Source organism: Capsicum annuum, chromosome 8, assembly GCF_002878395.1.
Source record: "Capsicum annuum cultivar UCD-10X-F1 chromosome 8, UCD10Xv1.1, whole genome shotgun sequence".
Classification (NCBI taxonomy): domain Eukaryota; kingdom Viridiplantae; phylum Streptophyta; class Magnoliopsida; order Solanales; family Solanaceae; genus Capsicum; species Capsicum annuum.
The window spans coordinates 37,836,292-37,850,672 of NC_061118.1; the positions used below are offsets into that span (position 1 = coordinate 37,836,292).

Below are 14,381 nucleotides of genomic sequence, written 5' to 3' on the forward strand. Positions count from 1 at the left end.
AAAATTCGACTTGTTGTTGGCTTTATTCCAGGAAATAATTGAAGAAAAAAATTTAGAGAATTTAAAGTTAAATGTAAAAAAAATGGACTTAGACCGATATTAATGCCTGAAGAATGTGATATTAGATGGAATGCTACGTATGATAATTTAAAAACTTGTCATGCTTATAGAGTTCCTATTACACTAACTTTTAACCAACATTGTGGTTCATTTGCTGATTCGATTGAATGTATGTTACATGACTCTGATTGGGCTGTAATTGATGATCTTGTTAAGTTTTTAAGAAAATTAATATAGCTGCGGTTGAATTTTTCGGTGCTTATTATCCTACTATTTGTAATATTTAGCATATATAGCCGATATTTCTACTTTGCTCAAAGAATATAAGAATAAAGAAGGTTACAAAAAAGCTGTTGGTGCTATGTTTGCAAAATTTTAAAAATATTTTTTTTCGATTCTCCCTATTTATTTGATTGGTACTATACTAAATCCATGTATGAAATATACTACTATGTGTCACTTTAATACTCTTATTTATTCTAATTTAAAGATAAATACTAACAATGCTTCTGATGATGAAGAACCAGAACAACCAAATTTGTATACGGCTATAAGTGATGCGAACATTTACATAGATAAATTATATAACCATTATGCTGATTTACTTGATTTAATTGTACCGACAAATATCACTCTAATTGTCGCTCCTCATCCTCCCGAGGAGCCATCGTCTTCTAAAAGGCCGGCACATAGTGATTTTCCTGATTACTTTTATGATTTAAATGTTTGGAACAGTTTTGAGGAGGGAACTTACACAACAGTTTCTCGGGAAGAGCTTAAGTATTATCTTCGAACGTCGATAGAGGATCGTAGACGATGGATCAACGCGTTGGATTGGTGGAAGAATAATGAAACATAATATCCTGTGCTTTCAAGATTAACTAGAGATATATTGAATGTTCTAATGTCAACCGTTGCATCAGAGAGCGCTTTTAGTCAGGGACGACAACAGCTTGGAGACACCGACACTCATTGGGAAGAAATGCTATGATGTTCTAGTTTGTCTTAGAGATTGAATTAGAGCGGAACGAAGAAATCAAAGAATGGAGGTGGAGTCAAAAGACGAACAGAATCTTGAAAAAATTATGACTTCAAGGGAGAACTTAGCACAATCAAGTCCAATGCATGATTTGGCCCCCATTGACTTTGACTATCCTATGCAAGTTCCCGTTAATGTTAACATGGATGAGTTGGAAAAAATGATGAAAACCCTGTAGATTTTTCATTCATGTACATTATAAATTTTGAATCATTTTGCATTTTGCAATCAATAAAATATAACATTCATTCACTCCTTACTTTGTAATTTTTTCCATTTAATGATTTAAATTGAATTTCTAGTTTAAATTAAATACTTAATTTTAATATATTACTAATTTACTATCAAATATTATTAATTTATTATATTAAGTAGCATATTTTTTGAAGTAGTACATATATTGAATAGTACGTATATATGTGTGTATATTTTCTATAGACACTAGGGGTAGGCATTCGGTATTCGATTCGGTATTTTTATAATTCGGGTTCGGTAATTCAATAATCGATAATTGAAAGTAGATACCAAATACCATACCATTAAACTTCAGTTCGCTAATTCAATAATCGGTAAATTAAATTTTGATTCGGTACGGAATTCGGTATTACCATATTAAAGTTGGGCATGCTTGTAGTGATCCTATTTAGTGATAATAGTGGTGATTTTCAACCAACATTTTGAGAAAAATTTAATTTTATTTGGTAGTTTTACACCTCTGAATTTTGTTTGGTCTTGTTACACTTTGATACGTGTGGCTCAATTAATGAAACAACTTAAAACCTATGTTATTGTAGTTTGATCCAACTCCAAGAAGGGGAGAACTGGATGTAAAACGAATAACATTTACATCAAACTGAATGTAACACGGATTGGATGTAACGAACTGGATGTAAATGTGATGTAAAATCATAATATTACTTTTTATAAATGTGATGGAGAGCAATATATGTTATACTCTCTGCCAAGTGTTGAGTTTTGCTTCCATCTGTTGTTGATATGTGAACACAAGGATTAAGAGGGCTTGACCAAGTCCCCTTGGTTAAAGGCATATTCCGACCTATGTTAGGAACATTAGAGTTAGGTAAGTGTAGCTAGCAATGGTGTTATGTATCATGTCATGAAGACTTATTTTCTATTGTTCCCTTCTACGCCCTGATTTTCGGTCTTAGCGTGATATTTTTGTCAAAAGTTATCATATGTTGGTTGCAAGGAAGTCTGTTGTGTATAGTTAAGAGTCTACTTTATGACTATGTTTAATAGTTCAAAGTTTGGTTGAGCAATATTCACACAAGTATGTGACCTTTGGAGTGTGGACTAGGTATGTGACCTATGGGTCACTTAACTATAATTGGATATTCGAGAAATATCAAATACCAAACGGTAGTAATATTTTTTACCAATCCCAAACCCAAATACCGTAATTTTAAAATTTTACTCCCAAATACCAAATTACTGAATACCAATTACCAAATTTTTCGGTTTGGTTAGATAATTCGTTTTTTGGTATTTTATGCTCACCCCTAATAGACACTAAAGTAGTATCTATTTAACGTATACATGTGTATATGTTTTATAAATTAGTATATAACTATATATATAATGTGTGTGTATATTGTAGTATATGTTTTATTTAAAGTAGTACATATATATTGAATGGTATGTATATATATATGTATATATTTTCTATAGACTCTAAAGTAGTATATATTTAACGTATACATGTGTTTATGTTTTATAAATTAATATATATATTGTAGTATATATCTTGTAGTATATGTTTTATTTGAAATAGTATATATATTTAACTAACGTATAGTCGTATACACGATTACATGTGTAATTATGGATATGTGTGTATATTTTTTAAATTCTAATGTAGTATATACTATATATATAGTGTATATATATTGTTTAACGTATTTAAAATGTATATAGGTGGGTATATATAGTGTATATTGGAGAAAAAACTTTTAGTTTTTTTTTTTTGGTTTTGACCGGATTTTGGACCGGGTTTAGGTGGATTGGACTGGATTAGGTGTAGTGGGCCGGTCCCGGATTATTTCTTGAAAATTTACTATTGAGCCCAGAATCGGACTGGTCCGTTAAACCTAGCCCGGAACCGGACCGGTACACAACCCGTTTAATTGTGACAGGCTAGACTCAGCCCAACCCATTAAACCTGGCCCGAAACTGGACCGGTACACAATACGGGCCGATTCCGAGTTGACCCGGCCCGACCCCGTTAACAACCCTAATCCACTCTTAACATTATTTTCACGACCAGACCCAATTGACGCGAGGATTTATAGGCCAATCGAAGATACACGTGACTCTAATAATGTAACACTTGAGCCTAACTTGTGCCCAAAGCTAAGTCCATTTAACATTGTATCTGTTTCCTATCTTTCTTTTTCTCTTTAATATTTTTATTTAATCAAATAGAATCATATGAAATGAATATCAAGAATTAATATTATAGACACAATCATGTAAAACTAAGTGAAAGGGAAGTTAATTAAGAGAACATAGAGCAACAGTTAAAAGAACAGTGGTGGATCCGCATGTTCTTGAGGAATGTCAACTGACACCTCTTCGTCGAAAAATTGTATCGTGCAACTAGGCAAAAATATATATTTTTTTATGTATATGTGTGTGTGCGTGCGTGTATGTGTATATGTGTGTGTATATATAAATATACACACACCCGTTGGCTGCTTCGTGAATCTATATCTTTTACATTTTGACACCTCTAAGTGAAAATTTTGTTTCCGCCACCGATTTAGAGAAGAAAATTTACTCTTCATGAAACTGTTTGGATAAATGCTGTGTAAATAACAAGTTTATTTGAAGTAAAAATTAAAAGATAGGGAAAATATTATTGCAAGTGCAAAAGGCATCATACAATCCTTAATGTTTTTTCCACTATACATAATGTATGCAAGTGTTTACTTTACCAATATTACAAATTCAGTAAGTACATATTATTCTTGAGAAAAATGTTTCACCTTTTCTATACATGTACATGTACTATAGTATAGTACAATATATATAAATATCAAATGTAAAGACTTGCAACAAAATTAGGTAAAAATAAACCTCATTTTGATCTCACTCAAGGCCTGAAAATATTTCCAAAGTTGGACAAGTTGAAAAGGCTCCCATCATTTGCATTATTCGCGCTATGATCATGACTCGGATTTTGTACTGCTGATTCTGGTTCTGGTTCTGGCTCTGATCCTCCGGTTGTTAAATTATGACTTGTACGTAGAAGATCATTAGGAAATACCATATGATGATGATGATCATGAGAATTAGACCACATAATCTCTTCACAAGGCAATGGAGGGAGGTCCATATAATTATTGTTGCCTAATTGATGATCATGGTTGATACTATTATTGGCATTCACATTCATATTGTTTGTATAGTGATCATCATGAACATCACTATGATTCATACCATTTTGCTTCTCCTCATGAATACCACTAAAGTAAAAATCAACACCATCACCAGCACCAGCACCAAGTAATCGCGATTCTTGACCTAATTCGCTATTCACAAACTCCATGTCTATCATGCTTGAAAGCTCGAATGATGGAGTGACGAGTACTCCTTGATCAGGCAATAACAAATCGTCAGGAAGTTCAGGATTCTGACGATCCTCCGGCTGAGATGACTTGGAATTAGTACTATTCAAGAAATTTGAATAGACTAAAGCAAGATCAATACTTGGACCATGATGATGATCCAATGAACTACTTGTAGATTGATTATGATGATCAATATTAGTAGGATTTAAACAAACCCCATGTCCCAAATTTCTTGAAATAAGTTCATGATGATGATGAATATGAATTGTATTAGAAGAAGACTTACCTCTTCTACTCTTTCTACATCCACCACCAATTGGAACATTCCTTAAAGAACCACCTTTAGTCCAATACCTTCTACAACCTTTGCAAAAATACCTAGGTTGTGTCAAACTATAGTTGTTGTAGTAACAAAATTTTGTATTTGTTGAACCACAACGAGGACATGCTGGTGCTAACTCAACATTGGGTTTCCATATTGTCCCTCTTTCCATCTAATATTAACAATATCCACAAGAACAAGATTGATTGATTGTTGTTGTTGTTGATGATGATGTTGTGCTTCTTGATCATGAACTTGATCCTTTTGAATAATAACATACATCTCCCTTTTGAGATGCAGCCAGAAAATGAAGTTAAAAATCTTTGACCATATGACTATATTTCCTTCCAAGTATATATACTCCCAGAGGCGCGGAGTCAAGATTTCTACTGAGGGGTTCAAAATCTGAAGAAAAACTCACCAAAGGGGTTCAACATCTATAATATATACGTAAAAATTTTCTGTCGAAGGGGGTTCGGTGACAGGCTGGCTCAACCTCTGTATACTCCCTTCTTTCCAATTTACATGACATAAATTCAACTCGACATGAAGTTTAAGAATGAAACGAGATTTTTTGAAACTTCTAGTCTTAATGGTGCGTTAATAATTGTGTAGCTATAAGACTTTTGAAATTATAGTCTTAAACATGTCATAACGTTTTATGTAGCTATAAAACTTTTTGTAAGAGTAAAATGAGAAGTCTAAACAGAGGAGAAGTCAGGATTTAAATTTTATATCTCGAAACTTTAGGATAGTGATATCATGTGTTAGTAACTGAATTATGAATTTAAATTGCTTGGAGATTACACCATTTAGATTTTGCTTCTAGTTTAATTTTGAACAAATTGTATTATTTTAATAAAATATTATTTGTGCATGATCCAAGAAGCCCATGATCCAAGACAAAAGTACCAACTTTGAGGTTTGATTTTTAGTACTATTAATTTAGCTGCAGTGACATTCCTAATTTCCACCACACGAGTGCACTAAGGTACAATTACACTTCATCTTATAAAGTCTTATACTTATTTCTCAAGTTTTTGTATTATTTGTTTATTATTTAGAAGGGAGGCTTAGAGTAATCGGTAAAGTTTTTGTCATGTGATTAGGAGATTATGGGTTTAAGCCTTGAAAATGATTTCCGGCAAAAAATGCAAGATAAGACTGCATACAATACACCTTTGTGGTGGTGGGGTCTTTCCTCGGACCCTGCGCATAGCGAGAGCTTTAGTGCACCGAACTGCACTTTTTTTGTTGTTTATCATCTACATTGTTCGGACTCTTTAAAAGTATTGTGAATGCATATTAGATATTTTAAAAGTTGCATATTTTTTAGAGTTTAAATTTTGTGCACCGATAGTGTATAAAATATTCTACACTATCCGGTAAACTTGATCTGCTATTGCAGGTTACTCAATTTTTTACACAAAAATTGAAAAAAGAAAATATTGGGTAACCTACAATACCAAGCCAAATTTATCTGATACTGTAGAATATTTTATACACTGACAGCGCATAAAACGTAAATTTTATTTTTTTAAAATTTGATAAGAGATGCATTAACAATTTTGAATGATTCGGAGCAACCTAGTTTATTACTTTTCTCTGTTTATATCAGTAGTAATTGCAATAATTTCGTATAGTTAGCCTATAATTTTTTGTTACTATATGTTATCTTCTGTGCTTTAATTATCATATTATTTGACTATTATTAGGTTTCTTGTTCTCAATATGCTATGATGAAAAGCTTATCGTATTATTTGCTATGTCTTCTTTATTCCTGTATTTTTCTTTTTCAAAATTGGTTTAGTATGTGTTATTTGAGTCGAGGTCTTTCGGAAATAGCCTCTCTATCTTCATAAGGTAAGGATAAGATATGCATGCACACTAATCTCTGTAGACCTCACTTATAAGATTACACTCAACGTGTTGTTATTTGTAGTTTATTATAGTACTATATTATATAATACAAAAAAAATATGAACAAGTAAATATGAATACCAGAAAGAATATATATATATACATATGTACATATATACATATATACATGTACATACATACATACATACATATATATATATATATTCGTTCGAACTCGTATTTAATATTGTAATTCAACGTATGCGCACACCCCTATAGATATAATTTTCAAAGTCATTATTAAAAAAGAAATATGAAAAATAGGATTCCTCAAATTAGATGTTCACAAATTACCCAACATGTACTTTGGCATTGATGGCAACAATAACATGAGAATATCAAACTAATGAAACATTTTTTTTCAAATTGCACCTACAATAGTTAAATTCCCAAGATAATTTGAAAAGTAAAACAACAAAACTTTTCACTGCTTATAGGTTAAAACAAAAAAGGGAAAAAAAAAAAATAATTGCAAACTTTTGAGATCAAACTAATGCAATAATTTGATCTTTTGGAATTAGTTTTCTTGAAACTAAACTAAATGTTTTTACTTGTTTAATTTGAAAAATGAAGGGATAATTTATTATTTTTAAGTATCAATATTTTGTTTAATACTAAATCGCTTATAATAGTTAAGAGTGATATAGAAATATTATCATTTTATTTTTGCCGCTTCTTAAGAGATATGTCAAATCAAACATAAATAAGTATATACAAATGAAAGGAGTAACGATGACAACAAAAGGCAAGAGTATATAACTTTGAATTACGGGAGGATGTTGAAAATGATAATTCAAAGTTAAAGTAGGAAATTCAATTCGTTTAATATTTGACATTATTTTAATTTATGCTAATTAAAATTAGGATTTGTTTATCCTAGTTCATATAGAAACAAGTTTTCTAGTTCTAGTTTTAATTTAATTTTCTAGTATTATAAATAAAGGTGTTATGTCACATATTTTGATGCAAGAAGAATAAGGAGAATTATTTTCTTCAGGGAGTTTGTGAATATAAGTGTTGCGGTGTCAGTTGTGTGGACCTTTTTATTCAAAGTAAATTGTGTGAGGTTGTTTCTCTCGATATTTTATACTCTCTTTTATATAGTGAATTGCTCTTTTTTTTTTCATTGTGAATGTAGGTTGATTGATCGAACCACATAAAATTATTGTGTCTTTTTTTAATGTATTTCTCGCATGTCTTCTTATTTGACGTCTTTTTGAGATTTATTTTGCTAGATTCCGCATGACACTTGATTATTTCGAACCCAATAAAAATGTTCTCTATAATTTCATTTCAAGGCTTAAAGTTCAAATTTTTTATTAAAGATTTTCACGTTCACAAGGAAGAAGGAAATAATGAAGAAAATGTAGCAACTAAAGAGAAAATACAAAGTCTTCTAAAAATACACAAGAACAAAACAACAAATTAAATAGTATGATAATCGAAATACAATAATAAACAACAACCTACGATAGATATCACAAACAAATGCTACAATACTATGACTAGTACAACAGTAAATTAACCATAAGCTTAAACCCTCGACAAGCAATACAACACTCCTACCCGACTAGCCTTCTATCTTAATACACGTCCTCTCTATCTTTCTATCACGGTCATGTCATCAGTAACCTGAAGTTGTGTTATGTCTTGTCTTATCACCTCTCCTCAATACTTCTTCAGCGTACCTCTACCTCTCATCATACTGACTACACTTAATCTTTCGCACCTCCTCATTAAGAAATTTGCACCTTGCCTCTTCGCATATCCAAAATCATCTTAATCTCGCATCCTTCATCTTGTCGACCACGAAGGTCACTCCCAGAGTCTCACCTATCTCGAATATCTTCATTCTTACTTTTATCGCACCTAATATACTCACATCCTCATCTCTTCAATATACATTGTTTGAATGAAGAATTTTTAACTGACCAACACTAAAATTTTTGTAAACACTAAATTTTTTATAAATATTTTTAGAACCCAAGCTTTGTGTCCCTAAAAGCTACTTGAGATTCTCGAGGACTTTGCTTCCTATTCAACCAATCATGATACTCCACGTGTCACAAACATTAGACACCTCTTCTTCGCCTCCGGCATTGTTACGAAGTCTACTAATTCTCTTACCATGTGCTCTTCTCACACATTTCCAATGCAATTCCCCATAACAATAAAAATAAAAATAAAAATATGCAAATAATATTTTTCAATCTGTTTCAATTTACGCGATATTATTTTCTGTTAGTCAGTTTCAAAAAAAAAAAGATATATATTTTTCTATTTGAAAATGTAATTTAACTTTAGACACAGGAGCGGAGCTAGACCAGGGGCGGAGCTACCTTTGCTCCGGGAGTTTGTCCGAACCCCCATCACTTATACTGTTTTATATTATTTTCATATGGTTAAAAATATTTTTCATGCATAAATAGTCGATGTTGAACCCCTTTCTACTATTTCGTATATTTACTTCTGAACCACCTTAATGAAAATTCTGACTCCGACACTGAACTAGATGGTTACATAACAGATCTCATGAACTTAGTATGTAGCTAACTTTAGTTCAAATTTTATATTTGTATCAAGAAATTTATAAAATAATGAATTTTGCCACTAACTACCTAGTTTCTTCACTTGAGCCGAGGGTTTTTCAGAAACAATATTTTGTGATAGGTTCTACGTACACTTTACCCTTTTCGGATCCCACTTTGTAGAAATATACTGAGATTGAATAATAGAAAATAACTTCTCTACTTCTTCGGAGTTAGCGATATGGACTGCATACATTTTAGCTCCCAGACCCCACTGTGTGGGAATATACTGGGCTTGCTGTTGTTGTTGATGTTGTTATTGAATAAAGTTACTAACACATGATGTCGTTATCCTCGAATTTAGAATCATAAAGTTCAAATATTGATCCTACTTCTATTTAAACTTCCCGTTTTACCTTTAATAAAAAACTTCTATAGCCACACAAATATCATGGCATATTTAAGACTACTTCTCAAAAGTCTCATGAACCAAAATATTAGTACACATTTGAGATTAAGAGTTCCAAAAGTTCTCATTTCTTTCTTAAATTTCCTGTTAAGTTAAATTATGGGCAGTACACACACATATATACAGGGGCGGAGCTACACTTAGGATAAGGGTTCATCCGAACCTCCTTTGATGAAAAATTATACTATATATATACATGACTAAAATTATTTTTTATGTAACTAATGAAAATCCTGGCTTCGCCGCTATATATATATATATATATATATACTTGGAAGGAAATATAGTCATATGGCCAAAAACTTTTAACTTCATTTTCTGGTTGCATCTCAAAAGGGAGATGTATGCTATTATTCAAAAGGATCAAGTTCTTGATCAAGAAGCACAACATCATCATCAACAACAACAACAACAATCAATCTTGTTCTTGTGTATTTTGTTAATATTAGATGGAAAGAGGGACAATATGGAAATCCAATGTTGAGTTAGCACCAGCATGTCCTCGTTGTGGTTCAACAAATACAAAATTTTGTTACTACAACAACTATAGTTTGACACAACCTAGGTATTTTTGCAAAGGTTGTAGAAGGTATTGGACTAAAGGTGGTTCTTTAAGGAATGTTCCAATTGGTGGTGGTTGTAGAAAGAGTAGAAGAGGTAAGTCTTCTTCTAATATAATTCATAATCATCATCATCATGAACTTATTTCAAGAAATTTGGGACATGGGGTTTGTTTAAATCCTACTAATATTGATCATCATAATCAATCTACAAGTAGTTCATTGGATCATCATCATGGTCCAAGTATTGATCTTGCTTTAGTCTATTCAAATTTCTTGAATAGTACTAATTCCAAGTCATCTCAGCCGGAGGATCGTCAGAATCCTGAACTTCCTGACGATTTGTTATTGCCTGATCAAGGAGTACTCGTCACTCCATCATTCGAGCTTTCAAGCATGATAGACATGGAGTTTGTGAATAGTGAATTAGGTCAAGAATCGCGATTACTTGGTGCTGGTGCTGGTGATGGTGTTGATTTTTACTTTAGTGGTATTCATGAGGAGAAGCAAAATGTTATGAATCATAGTGATGTTCATCATGATCACTATACAAACATCAACGTGAATGCCAATAATAGTATCAACCGTGATCATCAATTAGGCAACAATAATTACATGGAGCTCCCTCCATTGCCTAGTGAGGATATTATGTGGTCTAATTCTCATGATCATCAGTATCATCATATGGTATTTCCTAATGATCTTCTAAGTACAAGTCATAATTTAACAACCGGAGTGTCGTCAGAGGCAGAGCCAGAACCAGAACCAGAATCAGCAATACAAAATCCGAGTCATGATCATAGCGCGAATAATGCAAATGATGGGAGCCTTTTCAACTTGTCCAACTTTGGAAATATTTTCAAGCCTTGAAATAAAAAATCATGAGGTTCAAATTTTACTTATTTTGCTGCAATTTTCACATTGAATATATATTAGTATATATTATATATATGAGTGCATTTGTACAGAAAAGGTGAAAACATTTTTCTGAAGAATAATATATACTTACTGAATTTGTAATATTGGTGAAGCAAACATTTCAATATATATTTGAGAAGAAATTATAAATTAGGTTGAATTTTGGTGATTTTAACACTTGGAATGTACTTTTTAATTTGCCTTTCTATTATTTATTGTCCATTTTATTGATTTTATATGACGGTCATTGACTGAGCATAGAGTTTTAAAAACAAAATATATAAAAAACATATATAAAAAATATTTTCTACATACGATCCTTTTAAACGAGATTCATTATTTAGTATCGCTACATGTCCAAAACCTTCGACCCTTCTTTCTAAATGGGGATACACGAGGGACTTCATCTTCTCATTTCGTCAATTTACATATCTCATAGAAAATTTAAGTCGGCTACATTACGTCTATGCTTACTATGCTCTTCCACAACTTAATTTTATTTAAAGCTCAAAAGTTTTACAACGTAATAGGCAATTAGCCATGCATACAATGAGAAATAACATAAATATACACCTTAATTTATCATATTTACACAAATTTCTGTCCTTACAAAGTAATTATAAAAATTTCAATTAATTATATCTCTTCGTTAGATGTATCGAGAGTTAATTATGTATCTCGATCGACCCAAAATCGAAAAAAATGTATTAAGAGCTAATTATGTATTTTTATAAAGAAAAAAAATTATATTATCGTTAAATATGTCGGGAGCTAATTATATATCTCGACAGACCAAAATTTGAATTTTCAATAATTATATAAAATATCAAAATTTTCTGTAATTAAGCTCCAAACTGTCGTAATTTATGTTGTTTCTCCATAAATCAATCTAGACATACATAGGACAACAAAGGGAGTATACACTTTGTTCATAAAGGAGGAGTAGGACAACAAAGGGAGTATACATAGGAGGTGTTCGGTACTCGCATTAGAGTTCGATTAATTCGGATTCGCATCGTGTAGGGCCCCATTTGGGGAAAGCGCTCCCTACCAAGGATTTTCCATACCCAGGGCTCGAATCCGAGACCTCTAGTCAAGGAAGGAACAAACCCATCTGTTGCACCACATCCTTAAATGGTAGTAGGAAATTATTATAACCCAATGTTTTACCAATTGCTTAACTTAATAAAGTTAGAGAAATTACTTGATTTAAATTCATTTCATAATATTAATTTATGCAGATATATTTAAAATGTTTAGGAACTGAAAAACTAACATCGATTATAGTGACAACACATGATCCAAGAAAGACACCATGATCCAAGAAAACTCTCCACAAGCCGATAGCCGTACTGGACTCCAACTAATTCAAATTGCGTATTGTAGGGTAAGTTCTGGAGGTGACGCTCTCAACAGACAGAAGTTATATTTTTTTTTTGTTTTCATTCGGTGTTCGATATCCACATTGGAATTCCAACTAATCCAAATCGTGCATTGTACGACCCATTCTGAAGGTGACGCTCCCAACAGATAAGAATCATATTCTTTCTTCAAAATATCAGATCACGATGGTAATAATCATAAGACAAATACTGTATCCGTTTCAAAATAGTTAGCGCTTGTTGACTCTTTGCACTCCCCTTAACAAAATATATATTTATTAGAACTTCATTTTATTTATCAAATTAGCCTTATTAATTATGTTTTGAAAATATAAATTTTAGTATATACATTTTGTGCAATTATTTAATAATAGGGATAGTATTAGAAAAATATAATGAAATTCTCTTGATTTGATAACTGAAACAAATAAATTAAAAAAAATATTTTAGCAAGAGGAACAACTAAAACGAAACATCACGAGTACTTGTTAAGTTACTTGAAAGGAATTTTTTTTTTAAAAAAAAAAAGAAAAAAAAATTAAATAGAATAGCCAACTAGTAATGATGCAACGATGACCGTTGAGGATTGTGATGGAATGTATAAAATCACATTTTCGAGTCTTTGATATAGAAAAATTCCGAATCACGACCCCACCAGATCTAGGTGCAAAGACCAATAAAATTGACCTACTGAATAAAATAGAATTACAAAAAGCAAAAATAATAATTGGATCAGAAAATGCGATTACATTATAAGATTGACAAACGAATACCATGATATTATTATTATTATTATTATTATTATTATTATTATTTAACATATATATATATATATATATATATATATATATATACGTCAACTATACTCGTATAATACGTAAATTTGTCAAGAGTATAGGGAAGAATGAGTCTGTTTGAAAATTTAATTCAACTTAATTTTGGCATACCAACCAATTGTAAAGGTCAAGCCATATATTGAGATCATAATATTAATTGTTCAACTATATTCCCACATGCAACTAGTTTTAAATTTTGAGTTTCACTAGAAGTAGGTTTTGACTTAAACAATTCAATTTATCGTTTACCTTTTCTAGTCGATATACATTGATTATATATACAAGTAATATATATGCCGAGTATATAAATTATAATAGTATCGATTAGGGTTCGTCCGAATCTGATGCTTAATTATCGATACATTAAATGTCCAGTGTTGGACATGAGATGAGTGTTGAAGAGCAGAGGAGGAGTCAGGATTCTCATGAAGAGGGACGTTCAAAATTAGAAGAAAAATTGATCGAAAGGGGTTCGACATATATTATATATATACATAAAATATAATTTTAGTAATATATAAACAGTATAATTTTTCACCGTAGAGGGTTCGATGAACCCTCCCTCATTACACATGCTGGCTCCGCCACTATTGAAGAGTCTCACGACAGATGAAAAATGACTAAATGATCTTTTTATCATATGAAATTAAACAATCCTTCCCTCATGAGTTGGATTTTTGAATTGATCAATTATGCCTCCGAGTTATATATATATATATATATATATATATATATATATATATATATTATCAAAGGG

General features: G+C 31.4%; 1 protein-coding gene across 1 annotated transcript; it reads right to left on the reverse strand.

The window, feature by feature from the left end:
• Positions 1 to 4,211: 4,211 nt before the first annotated feature.
• On the reverse strand, positions 4,212 to 5,183 carry LOC107860961 (dof zinc finger protein DOF3.5-like). The gene has a single exon (XM_016706392.1). It carries the CDS (start codon positions 5,181 to 5,183, stop codon positions 4,212 to 4,214), a length of 972 nt encoding a protein of 323 aa, XP_016561878.1.
• Positions 5,184 to 14,381: the final 9,198 nt, after the last annotated feature.

Excerpts from the sequence above, each read along its gene's own strand:
- LOC107860961 (XM_016706392.1), bottom strand. The coding sequence starts at position 5,183 with ATGGAAAGAGGGACAATATGGAAACCCAATGTTGAGTTAGCACCAGCA.